General features: G+C 37.9%; 1 protein-coding gene across 1 annotated transcript in view; it reads left to right on the top strand.

Annotated features, from left to right (window-relative positions):
• The window catches only part of LOC137284670 (tubulin-specific chaperone D-like), a 69889-nt gene that overhangs the window by 40505 nt on the left and 6116 nt on the right, over positions 1 to 23268 (top strand). Inside the window, exon 37 of the mRNA XM_067816578.1 lies at positions 13459 to 13540. Coding sequence (XP_067672679.1) covers positions 13459 to 13540 — 82 coding nt within the window. The remainder of the gene's footprint in view (positions 1 to 13458; positions 13541 to 23268) is intronic.

Here is a 23268-nt window from a genome sequence, read left to right as displayed (position 1 = left end):
ACACACACAAGATCTGTGAAGATCTGGGTTAGTATTGATCTTCAGCAACTCATGTTTGTCATAAGGGATGACTAAGTATATCGGGTGGTCAGACTTGCCGACTTGGTTGTCACATGTCATCATATCCCAGTTGCATAGATTGATGTTCATGCTGGTGATCACTATATTGCCTGGTCCAGATTTGATTATTTACCAACTGCTGCTTGGGTTCAATTCCTTACATGGTTACAATATATAAAGCCCATTTCTGGTGTCACCAGTCATATTACTGAACCATTAAAACTGACATAGAACCCCAAAACACTCACTAACTCCAACAGTAGTGTTTCTCTTCTCCTCCACCCCCACCCCCACGCCCCTCCCCAGTCATTACAATACCTTGACCTTACATTTTCTAGAGCAACTCAAGATACTAAAGCATTTGACTGATTGGATCTGTTCATCTTATCAAAGGATTTTGAATAGAGGTTGAGTATTCAGTCTAAGCAAAAAAATGTTTTTGTAATCACCATGAAACAGCTGTTAGTTTACCTTGGTTTGATCATGGCCAGGGACTATGGGATCCTGAAGTGGCTTGATAATATGACTTTGTACTGAATGGCATAGCAGGCTGTATTACTTAACTTTCTAATCAGCCAAACATGGCGATTTTCTAACTTCTTGATTCAAATTCGCAGAGCATTTAGACAAACATAGCTTGTTTTCATGTACAAAATATTAATATCTGAATGCAAACAAATACAGCCTGTGATATTTTGCACAGATTTTTTTGTCATTTTTGAGTGCATTTGAATCAACTATCGTGTATCATGACCTGTTCTATCAAGAGTATATTTATGTTTTATGGTGTTTATCCCATGCTAAGATGAAAAAGGTTTTACAGAGCTGGCTGCCTCACAAATCCGCACATCCTTCTTTTGGATTGGGTGGTCAACGAGTTCGCTTGGAGGTTCACCTGACATGATTTTCAAGGGAGTGTCCTCAGATGTGGAATTGCCTTTGAGCTTAAAAGATCTAATTTTAATGAAAATACTAGCTTGCTTCCTGGCAGTGAGATTATGTAAACTGAAAGTTTATCAAAGCTGTTTACTACCCAAGGATTGTCAGCCACATGCCTGAGCTTCTGAGATGAAATGAAGGTGTCAGATGATGATGACTTGCATCACTTTGGCGTGATGAAATTAAAATACTTCATTTACGGGGCGTTAAAACCAACCTCACCATTTATCATACCTCATTTTAGGTGGAAGTGGTAAATAAATTGGTCTTATCTACTGTTGTTCAAATACCAGTAGTTCATCCATGTTGAGTTAATTTTTATCAATATCTCATATTTCATGATGAAGTGATGGCATGTTTGTTCAGGATTTTTGAGTCATGTAGAGTCAGTACCCTTTTCTCTTCTTTCTGGTGACCGAAATGTTTTGTTTTTCTAGGATGTTTTTACTGCGCATTGGAGATATCACTTTTAAGTTTGGAATCCTTCAAATGGAATCTTTGATGTTGAAAATAGATCAAGAAAATCTGGGATTTTTTCAGTTGCATTTTTTTAAACAAGGAACCAGAACTTGAAACTATTATTTCACTTCCATCCATTGACCAACCATTGGATTGATACTATGAATTTAGAAAATATTTCACTGAGCTTAATATTCTTATGGTGGTTACAGTGCTTAACAACACAATCCTAGCATTATTTTTAATATTATCTTGTTGTTTAATAAGCTCAATTAAAAATGTTCTTTGATCTTTTTCATGAAGAAAATAAATAGAAGATAACATTTTCAATTGAATATGAAACTCTTCCATAGATACTGTCTTGCAACAATTTCTGCTTTTTAGATTCTTACATATTTTCAACCAAATGTTAGAACATGAGAACTGTTTTCTGTTGAACGATTGAAACAGATCTATTCAAACAGATCTGATAACATGAATGGATTGTAACAAATCGTGATTAGTACTGGGAAATACAATCAACTTGTGTTACAGAGTTTTTTTCTGCTTCAAACAAAAGAAATGATTATGCACATGGGATGTCTTTGATCCACATCATGTAAATGTCAGCCATGGTTCCGGATTACCTGACTAACTAACCTTCAACTTTGGAATTTCTCCATTCCCCATTTCCGTAGTGTCAGATCCACTTTCCTCTGCTTGCTTTGATCCTTAAGTGTCCAGTAACATGGTTTCTGGAATATCTCTGAATTTCATTGTGATATTGAATACCTGAATTTCTCTCTAACTGTTTTTGTTGTTTCTTTTGTTCAATTTAAGATAATGGTTGTGTTTTTGTGAAATGTGAGCATTTACAGGCATCACTGAAAGTCATTTTTTAATTAGTTGTTGTAGATTGTTTCTTCCGGGAGTGCATAAAGTACTGAATACGAGTAATTTCCAAATATTGATTATCTTCAAACATTGCTTTAAGGAACTTTTTTGTTTTTTGTGCGCACGGCATGGCAGAGTGAGTAGATAAATTGAAAAATAACAGTTAAAATATTCTACCATCAGATGTTCAGATCCTTGTGATGTGTCATATCATGACATCTATTCTGAGGTCAGGTGCTGATAGCGCCCAATTGATAAGTAAATTAATGTTACCAAAATCTTATTTAATGATCTTATTTAATTTATGTATGTCAGCTTCTTTATTATGAGGAACAGGATATTTCAGAATCTGTTCTTGCTCCTGCACCATGAGTTGTTGGTGGATCTTGTTGCCTCAGCTCCATGTTGTTGTTGTATAGAGTATTAGAATGGTATTTCAGAGACAAAATATTACTTTCCTCATGATAAAGGAGTTCTCATGCATAATTTCTCACCCTTTATACGTGACGCTTCTAAATCCGAAGGTGCAGCGGGGTGGCCTAATGGTTTAAGTGTCAGCTCATTATTAAGCTAAAGGCCTGGCTGGGTCCAGTTCAGCTCTTCAGTCCTTCCCACTGGGGGTGTTTTTCACGTCCTTGATAAGACAAATGTCAAGTTTCACTCTATCCTGTCTCAGACTTACTAGTGTCAAAGAGCAATAAAGTATAACACTGCAGCATAATGTCTGCCTGCCTCTTTGTCAAGTGCATTGGCTGAACGATGTTTTCTTTGTAGTGGTGTCTTTCGTCTATCAAATTTTAAAAGAACTTGTTTCCTTTCAAATAGAGCTTTTGTTTCTAAAGACGAGAGAAAACAATGTTATCTTTGAGTTGCGATAACCTCCACCATGCAGCTATATGTTTGTGTCTTTGAGTTGAAGTGATATGGGGGTTAATGCTGTGTTGAGATTATTTCATTTATAAAACAGCGTGCATGCACATGTGCGTGTGTGGCAGACTGTACGCATCCCGACATCTGCTGGTTTTATACAGCAAAACCCACTGCTATGGCACGGCTGAACAAGAATGACATTTAGTTTCGGAAATAAAGTTATCTTATTTCAAAATATATAAGAAATATTTATCCACAAATCCAAGTGGAGCCCTTAACAATCATAAGTTACTGAGACAATCAACACTTGCCAAAATCATTCTAGAACTGTTGCTGACCTAGGCCTAGATTTTCAAAGCTCTCTTAGCGCTAAGATTGTAGTAAGTTAATGTTAATGTATGGCACTTACGACTATCTTAGTGCTAAGAGAGCTTCGAAAGTCTAGGCCCAGTACCATGCTTCACAAAGCTCTCATAAGCCTAAGTTCTCTTAACTTTTCTTGTAGAATTTGTACCTCCTCTGTTACAGTATAGGAGGTAGGAATGTTATGAGAGATGTTACAATATCTTTCGCTTACAAGAGCTTTGTGAAACTGGACCCTGAGTAGAACTATGTGTGAATTTAGTTTTATGCTGCACTCAACAATATTTCAGCTATATGGAGGTTGTTTGTAAATAATTGGGTCTGTACCAGACAATCCAGTGATCATAAGCTTCAGATAAGAGTTTGGTATTAGAAGCAACACGAAGGGTAATGGCCAGTGTTAATATTGCAACACCTTTGCATAATTGGGTCTGTACCAGACAATCCAGTGATCATAAGCTTCAGATAAGAGTTTGGTATTAGAAGCAACACGAAGGGTAATGGCCAGTGTTAATATTGCAACACCTTTGCATTGAAAGTTGGCTAAATACTTCTGAAATATTCATTCATGGGTACATACTGTTGACTTGCTACAAGATACAGCTTTTCATTTTTGGAGGGCCTAACTGTTTCTTCTTTGACATTCTGAATATTGCATATACAAGGATGTGAGGATCTAAACAAAGCATTGCAGAGTCAAGGGAAACAATTAGAAAACAACTCAATTGATCTGTCAAATACATTGAGTAGATCCTCTCACTTGAATGTATATTGACTGAGCATAACTTACATTGTGATAAACATTCAAGTGATCGATGTGATCCTGTGACCAAGTCTCAAAACGATTTATCTGTGTGGGTTGTCTAATCCTGACAAGCGCTCTGCACCGTCTTTGTGAGATAATCATGGCTGATTTATTTGCGAGAAGACTCATTCGCTGTTGTAGCTTATGTTACACTGCAGATATCTCAAGCATCCCTTTTGAGAAATGTTGCGAGTGACAGTGTTTACGTGAGTCAGCCAGTTTATGTAGTTTCTACAGTATGTGCTGGATAGCAAGGCAGTTTCAAAGAGACAGCTATTCAGGGGCTTTTTCAGCTTTTTGAGGAAAGAGGGTTTGCACACCCTTGAGAAAGGGAGGTAGCTTGTTTTATTTCCAAGAGAGTTTCAATGGTCATTTAATAAACTTTCAGAACACAGAGTGGATGTGCACCCCTACTCCTCCCTCTGAATCTGCCTATGCTGTGTTCCAGAGGAACATTTCTATTGAAATAGTGGATGTTTTACTTTGTACTTTGTTTGAAGTTGAGACTTTGTATCTCTTTTATTTACCTTATTAGTTAGTAACCTTTAGATTGATATGCATCATGTAACATGCACTATTTCTTTTTGAAAGGCACTTTTAGAAGTTGTAATGTTAATGAAAAACCAAGTTCTGTGGATAGTCAATGTCTTTATTGCAATGAGTGTGTCATTTCTGTCAATGTTTGAAATGACTTCAAATGTGATTTTCTGGACTTCCAGTTGGATTAAACCTGGTCACCCTTTGGGATTTGTGGCAGCTACAGATAAACTGAATCTCAACAAAAAGTAGGGTTGGTTAAAGAATTCAAGCATCTGTGTTACTGATTTCACACAAATGAAAGGGTTGTTTAGTTTAAGTAGAAGAATGAAGTCTCTCAGTATATTAAGGTATTTGTATGACAGTTAAAACAATAATTTTGGTCTGGCTTGCAGATTACGTCTTCAGAACTGTCTAATGTTCCGTGCTAATGACTATAAGAACATAAATCAAATCAAATGGTGTATTTGCACTGTGGCACCGAGTAATTTGAGTGCTAGTCGATCTGTTTACTAGGACAATATGAGCTTATACTCTGCAACTGCCCCTTAGTGATGGAGAATCAGTGCCCTATAAATGGACAATAATTTTTGTAATCTGCCATTACAATGAAATTGGCATAGGTTATACACTTTTATACAAGGAAGTGGGTCATGTGTTTTATGTGTGGTGTTTTTTTCAGATTATAACTGAGTTATTATCATACCTGCACATATCACCTCAACAGCCTTGTGTGTTATAGCATTTACAGTTTCCCCGTGTATCCCTCCTGGAAACAATACAAATGAAGGTCGTGTTGAAGTCTTGTCAGTAGTGGCTTCACTGATCACGTCTGACATTTTACAAGAGTTGTAGATTGTGAGAGGAAGCACTTCTTTATATTCCCCATAGTTTTCTTATCACAATTGTTCATTCAGCTCATCAACTGTGTTGTTGGAACAATGTCACATAAAGTCATGTGGGATGTCCCGAAGGATGGAAACTTTCACCCTAATCATCAACTGATTGCAGACAATAAAAACAGTTGTATAATAACTGAAATATGACCAATCAACCAGAAGCAAAAGTGGATTCTGCTCAGTGCAAATTCCTGGAGCTAATTACTGTTATGTGCAATCTAGTCTCTTTGACGCTGTAGCAAAAGAAGCAAATCCTGTGTCTAAATATATTCTGATAAATGCCAAAAAAATGATTCCACATGCACCACATGTAAATGGAAAATTCATCTGAAGCTTGCAGCATCTAATTACTTAATTAGTTGTCAATTATAGAAGACAGATGCTAGTTCTTGCTTCATGCTTCAGTGGTCAGCTGGTCACCCTGAACAGCTGGGGTCAGACGGACTTCAGAGGAGACTGAGAAGTGAAGAGATTTAGGATATCAGGGGCTTCTTGAACAAAAATTTGAGGTGAATGTGTAATGATCCTACCATATGGTTATTAAAGTCCATCCAGGTTCTATCATAGATTCTTTGCTGTGGTGATCCTTTGATATTGTGAGGGGAAAGTAATTTCCAGTTTCACACAGACTGTAGAGTTGGATTTAAATTTAGATTATTGCATCAGTACTTATGCTGAAGGGTCATTGTCAGTATAGGTTGGTTTCTGTATACAGATATGTACCCCAGTTAGGTTTCTGTATACAGATATGTACCCCAGGTAGGTTTCTGTATACAGATATGTACCCCAGGTTGGTTTCTATATACAGATATGTACCCCAGGTTGGTTTCTATATACAGATATGTATCCTATGTAGAATTTTGGATACTGATATGTACTTCAGGTAGGTTCCTATATACAGATCTGTACCCTATGTAGAATTCTGTATACTGATATGTACCCCAGGTAGGTTTCTGTATACAGATCTGTTCCCTATGTAGAATTCTGTATACTGATATGTACCCCAGGTAGGTTTCTGTATACAGATCTGTTCCCTATGTAGAATTCTGTATACTGATATCTACTTCAGGTAGGTTTCTATATACAGATCTGTACCCTATGTAGAATTCTGTATACTGATATGTACCCCAGGTAGGTTTCTATATACAGATCTGTTCCCTATGTAGAATTCTGTATACTGAAATGTACTTCAGGTAGGTTTCTATATACAGATCTGTTCCCTATGTAGAATTCTGTATACTGATATGTACCCCAGGTAGGTTTCTATATACAGATCTGTTCCCTATGTAGAATTCTGTATACTGAAATGTACTTCAGGTAGGTTTCTATATACAGATCTGTACCCTATGTAGAATTCTGTATACTGATATGTACTTCAGGTAGGTTTCTATATACAGATCTGTTCCCTACGTAGAATTCTGTATACTGATATGTACCCCAGGTAGGTTTCTATATACAGATCTGTACCCTATGTAGAATTTTGGATACTGATATGTCCCCCAGGTAGGTTTCTGTATACAGATCTGTTCCCTATGTAGAATTCTGTATACTGATATGTACTTCAGGTAGGTTTCTATATACAGATCTGTACCCTATGTAGAATTCTGTATACTGATATGTACCCCAGGAAGGTTTCTGTGTACAGATCTGTTCCCTATGTAGAATTCTGTATACTGATATGTACTTCAGGTAGGTTTCTATATACAGATCTGTACCCTATGTAGAATTCTGTATACTGAAATGTACCCCAGGTAGGTTTCTATATACAGATCTGTTCCCTATGTAGAATTCTGTATACTGAAATGTACTTCAGGTAGGTTTCTATATACAGATCTGTTCCCTATGTAGAATTCTGTACCCAGGTAGGTTTCTCTCATCTCACCCAAGTGGGGAATCGAACCCGGACCTTTGGCATGACGAGTGAACACTGTAACCACTAGGTTACCCCATCGCCCCTAGAGACATAGGAAAAGTCCTTAGCAAAATTTATGGTAACATATGACATTATGTGAGGGCTGAAATATCTGTATATTTTACAAGAGTATACAAATGTTCAGGGGTGATGTCAAGGATTTCGGTGACATATCCTGCTTTTGTTGTCTGTTGTTTGGAAACCCTACAAATATGTGTGGAGAACTTGATTAATGTTAAGCTATTATTGTTCATATCTTCATGTGGCCCTTTTCAGCCTGAACAGGGAATAAAACAAGAAGGAATCAGAACCTGAATGGTGTGTGTGGTGTAATTAAGTATTCTGTTGAATTTTTGTTATGGAAAGAAACTCAATGTCCCATATAAACACTGAACTATACTGCTTGAGCCTAAACTTTCGCAGCAGACATTGTCTGTCTGGCTTTGAAAGGGTCTACCACTGGGAGATAGTTTGGGCTTCCTTGTGACAAGCCTGACATCATTTCAATACAAGCTCTGGTTACATGCGATGTTGTTCTGATCTGACAAGATTGTGACGTGACCTAATGATATTGCCGGTATATTGCTGAAAGCATGCTTGTCCGTGCTTTTAGGAATATACCTGAAACTCCACTTGCACCAAGAACAGACAGGTAATCAACAAGCATGTGTAGTGAAATTTCAATTTCACATGTGCAGTTCATACACCTGGCTGTTCTACCAGCAAGTGGTCCCCTTTTCTAAAAAATAGTGAAACGTGACAATGAAATAATGATTGTTTGTTAAACAACTTCTTTATTCGGGTGTCCACAGTTATGAGACAAGTCATCAGAGTTGGTCTGTCGATTTCACGTGACTGTGCAAAATTTGATTTTGTTGCTGTAGCTAGATTTTGTGTTAGTGAGCAAATTCATCAGTCTCAAATGATATCAAATGGACTGTAGGTGTACATTTTTGCTGTGTCATTGGGTCCAGCAACATTGATTCAGAATAAAGATGAGGTAATATCCTTTATTTGTTCACTGAAGCCACTTAGTGTTGATTGCATGACTGACAAGAACTATTGATGACAAATATAACTGGCATATAACACTGACCCGAGGGCCTCATTTCACTCAGTGACTGTTGTAACTCCCTTACTTAATAGACTAATGATAGTTGTAGGCCAGGATTTCTTTGTCGAAAGAAGGACTGAATATTTGAAATAGGTTTGTTTGTGATGAGATTAAAAATATGCAGCACTGAGAGACTATTGAAAATGGATGTGCAGTTGTTGAAACCAGAAATTGTGAACACAGCAGGCTGGCAGTGGCTGCAAGCAGTTGGTTAACTGAGGACTTCATTTAAGTGACTCCTGGAACCTGAATTTCCTGGTTGTTTCTCAGCACTATAGCAGTGCTTGGGCAGAGAAGTTAAACTTCAACAACATGCACTGCATTTGCAGCATTTACAAGCTGTATTCTTTCTAATTGTTTGATCCCCACACTCTGAAATACTATAACTGTATGCTAAAGGTCTTTCAGTTATCAAATCTGGACCAGATACTGTAAATCACAAAATTTTGGTGAGCATGAAACTTTTATCGAAATTGCCAATGTGAATGCTATGACAAAATGCAGATACTATAGCCTTCAAATCAGCAAGGCTGACAACAGTCTCCTCCTTGGACCTTTCAGTTACATGTTGAATTGTACACTCGCTTCTGACCTTATCAGCTGAGATGCTGCTTGGCTCAGTGGTGCTGTAGCTCTTTGTGGACAACACAAGATGGTCATAGATTCAAATCCCAAATCTCTGACCCAGTTACCATACCAGGTCTGTCAGTACCAAACTACTTTCGTACAAGAGGGAAATTTTCTACAACAAAGTCTTCTTGGCTTCAACCCAGATTCATTTTCTATACATGCAACCCGTAACTAGAAAACTATTGAACTGTTAATTGGTGACAACAATGACATGTTGCATGTGGCATGCTATGGCATCTCTTTAAGTGAAGAATTGCGAAAACAGTGTAGATTTCTTGACAAGTTTATGTCAATTTGACGTGCTTAACTCAACAAATATTGTAAGTCCCTTCAAGCCAGGGACTTAACAGTGTTTGAGTCTGTCTTTTTGTCTGCTCTCTTCAAACATAGACATGATGATTCCATGGTAAAGTCTGGGCCCTCTTCCACAAGGCGAGTGTAACACTAGGTGATCATAACTCCCACTCTTTAACATAGGCCAAGGTAGCCACAGTGTAATGTTCCTTTTGATTGTGTTTGATTCATGCCTCTGTCATGGAGTAATAATTGATAATGAATTTTCATACAAAAGTTAATTATTAATTATTACTCCATGATATCTCTGTGATGACGATCTACAGGACAGGTATGTTCCGACAGTTCCAGGTCAAAGCCCAGGGCCCTGTTCCACAAAGGGAGTATAGCACTAAGATGATCATAATTCCCATACTTTAACATTGAATTGTGACCATGTTAACATTGAGATCACTTTGTGAATGGAGCCCAGTTCATCTATGTGAACACAAGCCTTACAGTATGGTGTTCCCACTGATCATGTTTGATTCATACCTCTGTGATGACAGTCACCATTCCTATAGGTTCTTGAAACAAGATGAAAGCAAGAGGGCGATATATTCACAGGGGTCCTGTTCATATAAACACCAAGAAATCTTCAACAATGCCCTATGTGTGTGCTAATCGATGACTGGGGTAATCTAAGAAGACAGGAATTTCTTAAGCACACGCCTAAATCTGCTTGTAATGTGTGACTTGCTGTAAGGAATCTTTTGCATGTGTCTGTGTGTATGTGTGTGTAGGTTATCCACATCTTTCCCAACTGTCAATATTGGTCTGGATTCTACGTCAACACAGTCCTGCACTCTTTTGCAGACACAGGTAGGACAAAGGCAGTGTCTATATGTCGTGCAGATGGCGACACTGTACTATGTATAGATGTTTGTTAAACCTTTACATGTTTTGTTAAACGTCTGGAGAGCAAATTGTTAAACTTTTCTCAGTTGCTGTAATGGTAAAACCTTCTAAGGGGCTGTGTGGTAGCTTAGTGGTTAAAGTATTCGTTCATCATGCTGAAAGCCTGGGTTCAGTTCCCGACACAGGCACAATGTGTGATGCCCATTTCTGGTGTCTTCCAACAAATGTGAAATTGCTGGAATATTCTTAAAAGCCGCATAAAATACAACTCACTCACTCACGCACTCAAACCTCTTGAGACTTCAGTTTGGAAGTATGTAAGAAAAGATTACTGGGAAGTTTAAGAGCACAATTCAAATTCAATGCTTCTTGAACTGCTTGTCTTTGTATGTTTGAGTATATTGATATGAGTCATGTTGAATTATTTTGATCAATAACTTTTTAATGAAAAGGTTGAAAGCAGAATGAGAACTTGAATCATTTGAGTGGCTATATGGATTATGTCTGAGAACATCTAACACCCAATTGAATTTTAACTGGGATACATGCTGGCTGCTTTGATGTTCAGTCATGCCCCAAATTGCTCGCTCCAATTCATTCAATCGATTATTTTGGCTCCAAATTGTTGCCAATCACTAGTCTAGAGATGTAATGATACACTGATGCTTTGGTTACTGCAATTCATCTTGTCTCTTTCATCTTGCACATCAATTATAAGACATAAAGAATGGCAGTGCTAAAGACGTGCTGTCTCGACCCCATCAAAGAAAAATGTGTCCAATGCAAAGAAAAAATAAGCTGTAAAAATTACATAAATGCATATCAATTACAGTTTCATTATGAAGCATCAGACTTGCCAGGTGAATGTGGCGTTACATTATTGATTTTCCGGTCACTTGATCAGTGCATGTATGATTATTGATTCATTCTCAAATCTCCTAGGAATTCACAACTACATCGTTTTGTTGTTTCCTTTTTAAAGCCCATGCTTCATTTTTTGTTATGTCAGCTGGATTCATGTATTTCAAGGATATTGTGTTTATGAAACTACACGGCAGGATTTATAAACGGAAGTTTGACATACGATATCTGCCAGTGAAATCAGCTGCTAAGCTTTGACTGATGTCTGCTGCCTTCTTGTATGTTGTCAGTATAGAACATGAAGAGAGGGACTGCAGAAATGTTACGGTACTTCTGTTACTTCTGTAGAATGTGAAATCCTAACAAGGTATGAAAAAAGGAATATAAACACATCACCCAAAAAAATAGAGTAGCCCGATTTCGAGTAACATTCATGAGTTACATAAATAAACATGTTTCCAACTAAAGTTCAAAATTAGAAGTCATGGCCTTCACAGGACATTCTTCTTGTTTCCAATATGTTGCAGAGTGGCAATTGCACAATGTAATATATTCCAATGCAATTTCAAATGCTAGTATACATCCCGTTATTACATTTCCCAATGCTGTACAAATAAGAAGGAAAAATTGATTGAAATAACCCAGTCATCATTTCTCACCTATTTATTCATCCGCTGTACACATAGAAATGTTTCAGCCATGTCAGCGACTCGTTTAAATGTTGCACACTTATTGAATGTACCTACTTTGTAACATAAAAGTCTACATTACGTTAATGTAATGTATCAACTATGGTGAATAGCCTGTCAGTCTATGACATGCATTGAGCGTCCCTGTAATGTGTTTTATAAATACACCATTGATTTCTTCTCCCTTACTGTAGTATTTGTGGAAGGAAATTGTTTCAGTGAGTGACAGTGTGCGTAATAATTTCCAAACTTTGCCACCCAGTTGAACTAGCTATGCCTGAAAGTTACTAGCCCACCAAATAATTCACTTGTCCAAAATTTGAATGAAGGCATGGAATTCATTGTTATGCTGCTGAAATGAATCAGATTTTATCAGGCTATAATCTGGTATGATTTTCTTTTATAACTTAACAAGTTAAAGAGAGTGATATACATATTTACAAAATGACCCCTCAAAAATTCACTAGCCAGTTGAGTCAGTGACTGTGGAGATTTATTGGCCCGACTGGAGTTTTACTAGCCACAGGCTAGGGGCCAGTGGCTATTTTACACACACTTGCATGCGAACTTATGTACTGCTACCAGTGTTAAAATGATATTGTTAGATGCCCATGTACCCAAGTGGCCCAGTTGTCATAAGCTACATGACTGAGTGAGTATAGTTTGGGGCTATTTTCAGCAATATTCAAGCAATATCATGGCAGGGGACACCAGAAAAGGGTTTCACACATTGTTGCATCAGAGAGTGAGCATAGTTTTAGGCTATATTCAGCAATATTCAAGCAAATATGATAGCTGGGGACACCAGAAATGGGTTTCACACACTGTACCCATGTGTGGAGTCCCGGTCTTTATGGTGCTGTAATTTTGGTACAGAGTGATGTCATTTGCAAACAGTTATAAAAAACATGATTAGTGTTTAAGTCCTTGTTTGGTGGTTTCACCAAAAAGTTACAAACACTTTCATCACTTCAGGCTTGTTACCTTGACAAATTTGTCTGGGTTAGAATTGGTCTTCAGCAAACCATACTTGTTGTAAGAACTGACTTAGGGGATGGATGAGGTGGTCAGACTCAGAAAGCTGGAATGTTGCTGTATTTGACATAAAACAGCAAACCAAAACCCACATTTTTTCAACAAAATTAGTTCAAAGCCACATATAACTCAAATCACTTGCTAATGGTATGACTTGTTGCTTCTTTGGTATACTGTCACGTGAAAGCATCATAAATCTCATGTGCTTTGTTATTTTGCAGGGATAATGCCATTGAGGAGATACGACCAATCAGAAACACACTGTGTGATCTCTTGAACATCAGCAGACCTGTCATAAAGAAGGTAGGTTAACATTAAGGAGATGCTAGTCATTTGGATTCAAGAGAACTACTGGCAAACAAGGATAAGTTGGAAAGGGGCTGAAAACACATTTACTAGAAGTAGGTGGTGTAAGGAAATGAGCAAACCCATTTGGTTTGGGAAAGGGAGAGCAGTTGTAGGCTAGTGCATGTGAGGTGCACGATGATGGAATGGATTCCACACGATAGCTGCACACGCCCTCTGAGACCCTGAACTGGTCATGTTTGACCGCAGACAACCGGGGCCCTTTCGCTCATGATGGCAAGCACCAGTGGGCAGCACTCATACATGCTAATGAGGATCAGTTGTCAAGTCAGTGCTCTACTTATCCTTGTATGCCAACTAGACCTCAAGCCTGGTACTGGCAAGCTTACCAGACTTCACCCTCGACTGGGGGCAGTTGGGTAGTCTAGTGGTTAAAGCTGTAGACCTGGGTTCGATTCCATGCATGTGTACAATGTGTGCAGCCCAGGGTCCCCCGCTGTGATATTGCTGGAATGTTGCTGAAAGTGGTGTAAAACCCACTCTCTCTCTCATTCTGGACCTGGCCAGTTTACACTACAGGATCTAGCACTATGTTCAATAATGGAATTCATGGCGAACATAGTGCTAAATTTGCTTTGTTGACTAGGCCCCGTACTTCAATGTCAGAAATATGATATGGCCCATTGGAGCTTAATCAGCTTGTTGATATAAAGTTAAGTAGATACTGTGTTCTAGTTTTAAGTAATTCCATCTTGTCAGTGAAGTAGTGTGTGAACCATGTCTGTCATGACTACCAGAACAGCAACATATGTTGTTAAAATAAAACAGTGAAGTCAGGGAGTATGTTTGGTTGCCTCCTAAATTTCATCCCCTTTCTCCACTTTCTAGTTTTGTTTAATTTTCTGGAATTTGTTGTTCCATGGTATGTTGTGACAAACAGCAGATTAACGTTAACAACAGCATGTAATGGAATAAACAAGTGGTACATAATTGGAAGAGGCCAGTAGGGAACTAAAACAACAAATAGCACCAGTGATGAAGCCAGAAACGAGGGAGATGAAGTAGTAACAACAAATAAATGCAATGCTTAGATAGTCTATAGTTTGATTAGTTCTTCATAGGCTGATGGTATGTAGTATCTTTGGTCTCTATTGATCAAAGGCTTGGGCGATGGATTTCAATGGCTTCCAACAGTTTCCTTTTTGTGAAGCCCTGGTTTTTGCTTGACATTACTTCGAATTTGTCAAACAATGTGGTTCAGAGACTGGCTTCATTTAGGGTTTTAGCCTTGTTGGACAAGAGGGAAAATAATGTGGTTCAGAGACTGGCTTCATTTGGGTCTTCAGGGTGGCTAGGCAGCAGGGGAAATAATTTGGTTCAGAGACTGGTTTCATTTGGGTCTTCAGCATGGCTAGGCAGAAGGGGAAATGATTTGGTTCAGGGACTAGTTTCATTTATGGCTTCAGCCTTGCTAGGCAGGAGGGGAAATAATTTGGTTCAGGGACTGGTTTCATTTGGGTCTTCAGCATGGCTTGGCCGGAGGGGAAATGATTTGGTTCAGAGACTGGTTTCATTTGGGTCTTCAGCATGGCTAGGCAGAAGGGGAAATGATTTGGTTCAGGGACTGGTTTCATTTGGGTCTTCAGCATGGCTAGGCAGAAGGGGAAATGATTTGGTTCAGAGACTGGTTTCATTTGGGTCTTCAGCATGGCTAGGCAGAAGGGGAAATGATTTGGTTCAGGGACTGGTTTCATTTGGGTCTTCAGCATGGCTAGGCAGAAGGGGAAATGATTTGGTTCAGAGACTGGTTTCATTTGGGTCTTCAGCATGGCTTGGCCGGAGGGGAAATGATTTGGTTCAGGGACTGGTTTCATTAATTCTTTATCCTTGCTAGGCAGAGGGGGAAATAATGTGGTACAGGGACTGTTAGACAGACAATACCAGTGTTTGGATGTTCCACAACACAAATATTGTGCTATTGTGTTAGTGTTTGTGAATCATGTAAATGAGTTTTTCCAAAAACTAGATCATCAGATCATTTTTTATCTCACCTGAACACCAGAAACATGCTACTCATTTTTGTATAATGGACATAAATCTTGATATTTAGATAAGTAGGGTAGGGAGGGGGGACAAATTGTTTGAATTCAGACACATATTCTTTCTGAAAATTACCTTAAAAAAATGTCAAAATTGTAACAGACAAATTTTTCCCACACTTTGAAGCGTTATGTTCTTTTCAGGCATTTTATGGGACAACTGTTATTTTTCCATTAATATCCCAGGGCTACACACACACAGAACATTAAAAGGTGGACCTCACACACAGATGTAAATGTTTTTGTTACTGATTATGTGAAAGAATTACATGCCAGAGGCTATTGAAATATCCTGTCATCATGTATAGTTTAGAATATACTGTCTCTTCATTATTTGGGGCTATAAGTAGCCTAGTTGTTAAAGTGCTTCACTCATCACACTGAAGACCAGGCTCAGTTTCCCACATGGTTACAATGTGTGAAGCCCATTGCTTGTGTCCCTGTCATGATGTTGCTGGAATAGAACTGTTGTAAAAGTACCATATTGCCTCTAATAAGACACCACCACCACCACCACCCCACCCCCAATCCCTATGCTTATTTTTTCAACAGACCTCCAGACGTGGCGCTTATTAAAATACTGTTTGACCCACGCAATATGGTCTGTGCCAGGTAGTTATGATTTAAGGAACCATTCCTCATTATGTTTATTTTTATACCTCCCTGTGAAGGTCCCGGGGTAGAATAGGCCTTCAGCAACCCATGCTTGCATAAAAGGCGACTCAGCTTGTCGTAAGAGGCGACTAACGGGATCGGGTGGTCAGGCTCGCTGACTTGGTTGGCACATGTCATCGGTTCCCAATTGCGCAGATCGATGCTCATGTTGCTGATCACTGGATTGTCTGGTCCAGACTCGATTATTTACAGACCCCCACCATATAGCTGGAATATTGCTGAGTGCGGAGTAAAACTACTCACTCACTCCCTCACTCACTATTTTTATACCAAGGGAGAGTACATTTGTGAGAAGATGCAAAGGTCTATACCTGGCACCTATGAGAGACCTGGTGCTTATTAGACGCCCAGCGCTTGTTTCTTAGAGCACAGGATGCAAATGTAATAGTGATGTAACTAAAAGTTGCAGAATAATCCATACACTACAAAATATGAATTTCTGGATCATTATATCTTGCACCATTAACCACATAAACTGAAAAAAGCTGTTGATACTGCAAATTTGAATTTGCTGCTTTCATCTTTTAGGTTTATTCAATCATTATTTCTGTCAAAGATATGACAGCATCCACATGATTACTTAATGACTCAGGCCTTATCATGTGGATATAATGCTTGCCTTGAAGAAAAAAAGATTTGATATTCTAATTGTGGAGTAGGAAATGAACCGTCATCCATTGTAATACTGAGCTGCAGGCTCCACGAATGTGGAAGAAGCTGTCACAAGGGCAGGTTTGGAATTGGATTGGATCCAGTCAGACAGATGTGGAGTCTTAAGGGTTGAAAATATGTAAAAACTGTTTACAAAACAGGCATGAGATGGATACTGTAGTCAACATATTTAGTTCTGCTTCTTAAGAAACCCCTAGACTAAAGAAACCCCCTACAGCAACCGTTCTGTTATCAATATTGATGATAGTAATCACTTTTATTGCTAATTTAGTTAACGTTAAGAGGACTGTTGTTTAGAACTTTGCTTCAATAATGATTGCTTTTTTTCAAGAAATGTAAAATCTGGTGTGCACACTGTAACAACTGAAATGTGCATGCCATTCTGTTTACATTTGTCACACCACAAACATTAAATTATGTGTGGCGTGAATTGTTATACATGAAACTTATTTGAAAAGAAATATATGAGATCATTGAATTATTGACATCATTCAGTGCTATAATGCAATTAAAGCCACAACCATTCTATTATCGGTACCAGCTAGTCTTCACGAATGGTGTTTCAAAGGGACAGGCCATGGAGTCATGTATGTTTCACATGTCTGTGTGACCTACGGGAAGTTCACAGAACTCTAAGAATAAAAATTAAACATGCATTTCAGACTCAAAAGTCACATGCAACGTAAAAACACAACTTTGCAGATTCTGGTACCTTTCGGTATGCACTTACCGAAACAAATCATCAAAAATGCCAATTCAACCTATAAAGTTGAAAAAAACACGATGAAAAAAAAGCCAGCGAAATTGGAGTTCAAACATTTCACTAAATTTCCCCCAGCGCTGGGGGGAAAACTGGTTTCAACAGCTTTGCTGCGCTGCGTCCATGACACATGCACAGTGAATAGGTTCGCGGAGCTTGAAACAGTATGCTTGCCCAGAGTCTGAGGTCGTGAGCAGTCGTCTAATCTTGGTTGTGTACACAAACAAGTAAATAATCTATCGTTACATAAAAAAACTTGTTGATTGTGGTAAGCAGTCTCTGTCACAAAGAAAGCTCAGTGTCTGGTTTATTCACACATATATGTCTGCCTGCCTGTCTGCTAAAGACAACATGCAATAGACAGATTCAATCATTGACCATGTGCAATTTGAACTTAACACCTATCAGACTATACAACGTAAAGAAAATAAATTGATTTATAACTCGTGCACCCGAGTCCTGTCTCTGCCACATTATGTAATTGGGCATGTGTGATACACATAACAAGGTTTTATGCCTGTGGGTTGCAAACAAACTACATTCATTTTTTTCGGATGGTTGGATATGACGGAAATTGGTGCAAACTCTTGTCAGTTTCAAGTCCTGCTTTGTATTTGGACGAATGACCGATTCAAGCCATGCAGTAATTTACCATCTCTACTGAGATGATTTTTGATTGGATCGAACGCAAATTCAGAAAACATGTATTTTCAAAACCTAACATCTCTATATATCTTCATGGATAACAACTTCTTTTAGTGTCCAACTTCTTTTATGAAACCATACTGAAACGACGCATCAAGTACAATAAAAGAAGTTGTTATCCATAAAGAATCTTACTTTCTTGTGACTCGCCATACTTCTAAAATGCCCATCAAACAGATTCTCTTTCTGTTCACACAATGAACCCTCAGCATATCAGCAAATGAAACAGCCAATCGGAAGCCGTCGTTACACTTGAGTGCACATCCACCTGCTATTACTGGTTTCGGTCTCCCGAGGGCTTCGTTTCGGGGGAAGTAAGCCCAAGTACAAAATATTGCACTTTTGAATCGCGATTGTACGCTTATAATTTTGTTTATTTGTATTTTTAAAAGCAGCAATGTATATTATATGTCATGAATAAGTGATAAATGTGTTTTTGTTATGTTTGATTTTTTGGGTGCATGTGACCTTTAACATTTGTTATAATTTGCTTTAAAATTATTAATGGCATGTTGTAGACTTCCACCAGTCCATCGACTAAATGCCAGATTTGTCCAAGGGTCTGCCGCTGTCCATGAACATGATCACCCAATCAGGAAATTGTAATGTGTTACCTGGTAGGGACCTAAAATTTTATTTGTACTCGGTATATGGAAACATAAAGAATTGGTTTCCAAAACAAATGCAGTGTAATCAGTTGCAAATTATTTATACATATTTGTCTCAGGAAGTAGACTAACAACTAGTCTCTGAAATGAACATATTTTACTGAAAAAAGTTTATAGTAATAATAAAATACTGTAATGAAATGGAGCACTGAGACTTTCTTCATTTTCCTGAACCTAAAGGATCTAGACTTGCCACATTTTCTAGACACAGACTTTCTTGGATATATATACTTCAGGGTCTGTACAACTAACTACTTGGGAAGCTACCTGTGTAGTTAATACATAACATCTTGTACCGGTGTATATATATCATCTTGGTGCTGTAACTGTTGTGACTCAATTACAATTGTAGTGCCAAGAGCAATTTGTGAACAAAATTTCAATTCCAGACTGTGATGGTAACAATTCAGCATACTGAAATGCAGTGTTTCCTATAAGTCGAAAGGATTATGTGAACTTTTGCAAACCTTGGAGAAGAAGAAAAGTAGTTAAAAACTTGTATCTCAATTATTCTGAAATCTGTATATAATGGTAATCACAGGCTTGGTTCATCAAAAGCTTATCATATTTTTGTACCTTTTTGCCAAAATGATTTTGTTTTTAACCAGGTATCCAGGCAACTTGTAAAGAGAAAATAAAACTAGATGATCTGAAGCACTTCCTTGCATGTTATCGTTTTATGACTAACAGAAGAAAAACTTAATTTTGTATTACATGTTTTTATGAATGCACGAAGGAACACTGGCCCTGATTTCCCATCAGTTCCAATCAGTGACAGACATTGCAATATGATATCTTGTGTAATAGTTTACAGGGGAACAGCATTTCACAATTACTTTAACCCTTCCTTGTGAAAATGCAGTTTCAATGTATTTTTGTATTTTGTTTTTACAGCATTTCCGTGCTTTTGTTCATGACCAACAGTTGAAAGGAACTCAGGCCCCATTCACGCATATATCACTGGAATGGGTTTCTCTGTGAATGCACCTGTCATAATCTTGTTACACCAAATCATAAAAATGTCATGTTTATTTATCTAGTAAAGTGTTTTGCATAGTACTGGTTCATCTTTTCATGAATCAGCCCAGACAAAAAGCAAAACATTTTGTGTAAAAGCTCGAATGTTTCACTCATTCGGTAAAGAAACATATGGCTTTGGCTGTTTTGAGTTTGCATGGTGGGTTTTTATGCACAGAAATTATTACGTGGTCTCGTGTTATGCCCACTGATTGAAGTGCCAGACTTCAGCACATTTCAGGAATAAATTATTTTGAAACATGATCTGGAAGAGGGTGACAATGGCTGGTTTTGGTGCCAGCCCTGGCCGGGATATGTAATTTCAAGACATGTGAAAGTCACGGTAGCGCTCCAGCTTTTTGTCGTTTTTCAATTTTGTGTGTTTTTCTTTGCTTGTTTTTGACACCTCATGTGTTGGCGACATTACTCAAATACTTACTTTTTGGACCAGCACATGTGCAAGAATGTTCTCAAAGATGAGTTAATTTGGGAACATGAAGGGAAAGGTGTTTACTGATGTTTGTGGTGTGAAATGGCCCTTTAGTATGGTTGGTTAATAAAAACAGGAAAAAATTTCTAAATAATTTGTATTCTAAGTATCCAAAGAATGTTTGGTTACGAGTTAGTTGTGTGCTTGAGTTATGATGCAGAACTCATAAAATCTTTAGTAACTAGCTTCAACACTGGAGGTCTTCAGAAGATGTTGTTACTTTTCTCTCATTCAGTGTTTAAGAGAGACTAAAATTGCGATGTGTTGTTTATATGGTGCTTCCAAGAAAAGCTGAATGACAGCGAGAGGAAGCTGATTAGAGCACGTTTTCAGTGTCATCTTACAGTCAGCTGGGCCATCTCCTTTGGATGTGACCTCACCATTACTTCACCATCTTATCAGGATGTGGTATGGAGGTGTTTGAGCTGGTTTAACTATCTGTCGTGTGACTTGGATGAATTGACCTCACTCTTCTCTGGGCGTGACCTTCAGCTTTATGATGTGAACTGACCTCACCATCTCATTAGGGTGTGACCTGGAGCTGTGTGAAATGACTTCACCATCTCATCAGGGTATGACCTGATGAGGTCTCATGATAACACCTTATACACTCCGGCCCAGCTATCTCCGATCTGCCATATTGCACATTACTGAAAACCCTGTATCATTACCAGATACCAGTCATACCAGTACTGTCCTGGAGGGTTCCTGATTCATCTTGTGATACAGATGTTCTTATTTTTCACCAAATAAAATGGAGTAACAAATTAGGTGTGGTTACTGACACCTGATAATCTCTTAAGGATTAATCTGAATTTTGGTAACATTTTAGAGAGAACAATTATTTTCCCATGAAGAACTGAGATTTTTTTTCACAACTCAGTTCCGTTCAGGACATCAAGCCAGCTAGCAAAGTATTGATTTGTTTTGGTAAGCCTTGACTATAATCATTTTTTGAGTTAAGTTTTTAATACCAGCCCCTTTTCATCCTCCAGCATTGAGTGGTTTGTCCTTAGTTTCTTCTCATAACGAGGACCTTGTTCTCAGTCTTTGCAAACACTCGCTGTGTTGTCAGATTTCAATACTTCCATTCTCACTCTTTGTGCTACTTTCCTAATGAAAACTGAAAATATTTCTGAAATTTGTCAAATTAAGCACTCTCACATTTGAGAAAATTTCCCTTTTAGTATTTTGGGACATGACTCATGACTAAAAATATTGGCAGTGAATTGAATTCATTGCATTAATGTCTTTGAAAAGCCACTTGGCAGTAATTCCTATGAATAAATGTGATTATCAAGGAAATGAAAATATTATGTTTAATTAATTCAGATTGTTAATTCTACTTCCTGCATTTTTGCATCAAAGCTGCAATAATAATGTTATCGATTTTTGCTAATGATAACGGGGTACATGATATAATTATAGTATGTTATCAATAGTTGTCTTGCTGAGGGGTCAAGTATGAATATGTCATGGTTATCAACGTTTGAAATCAGCAATAATTGATATTGTGCTCCGGTATGGCAGTCCATGATTGCAGAACAATTTATTGATTCAATAATGTAAATATCCTGTCATTGTAAGCATGCATGAGGTATGAAATTGACAAGGTGTATCATCATTGTTTAGTCATAAATGACAGAGGGATGATGCGGGGTCAGACATCCTACTATGCCCTATTAAACAAATGCCAAAATGCATTATTCAGCGTCAGTAATTCCATGATCAAGCAAGTCAAGCATGTATGGGAAAACATAAAATGTGTCTTTATTTTGTTTACCTTCAACAGACTGACAGGGCAAATATTTCAGAAATAAATGAAATATTAAGAAAAATTCTTAAATTCTTTCAAAATGGTGTTTACCCACATCCTGCGAATGTTTGAATAGCCTATGATTTTTCTTTGGCACTCATACAGGAAAAATACATTTATCAGCCTCTGACAAGGCGTAAATGTAAACTTAACTCATACATGGTGAATGTCTCTTGGGAAGAACGTGGAAAAAATTTACACGGAAATTTCATTTTTATGTGAATGAATGATTGACAAGAACCAGCCTTGACTCTTGTGTGATGGATGAAAATATTTTAGCACTTCCTATGTGTTTTTCTTATTGTTATGGGCAAGATATTGAAGCAAAGGTTAACCATTCTGAGATTTCCAGCAGATTTGAACTTGGTGAAGGAATGTATCCACAATATATTGCCTAAAATGCTGTAAGAGAAGATTTTTCCTGAAGTGGACACATTAGAAACATGTCCTGGATTTTAGGTCTGTATATAATCACTTATAATCAACAGAAACGGTTCCACGTAACATGTCCATTATTGGCATATTTTTTCCATACCACTTCAACATCCTGCGTTTGAAAACCCAAGGTACTTTTTCCATTTAACTTCAGATGTTAACAGTATGAGGGAGGGGCTTTTAATTTTTATTTTGTTTGCCAAACCAGAGAAGATATTTAAGCACTTTAAAGAAATATAAAGTGTGGGATATTCACCAGCAGCCATATTAGCCCAGTACACTTGAACTGAGGGAGACAGTATAATGGCCCTGTTCTCAGTTGTGTAATCACATAATGTCGCTGGAGTTGATTATCTGATTATACAGATTACATGGGTACTCGGGATAA

This window comes from Haliotis asinina, chromosome 5 (assembly GCF_037392515.1).
Source record: "Haliotis asinina isolate JCU_RB_2024 chromosome 5, JCU_Hal_asi_v2, whole genome shotgun sequence".
NCBI classification, from domain to species: domain Eukaryota; kingdom Metazoa; phylum Mollusca; class Gastropoda; order Lepetellida; family Haliotidae; genus Haliotis; species Haliotis asinina.
The sequence above is the reverse complement of the archived record's forward strand: the minus strand, read 5'-3'. Positions and strand labels throughout refer to the sequence as shown.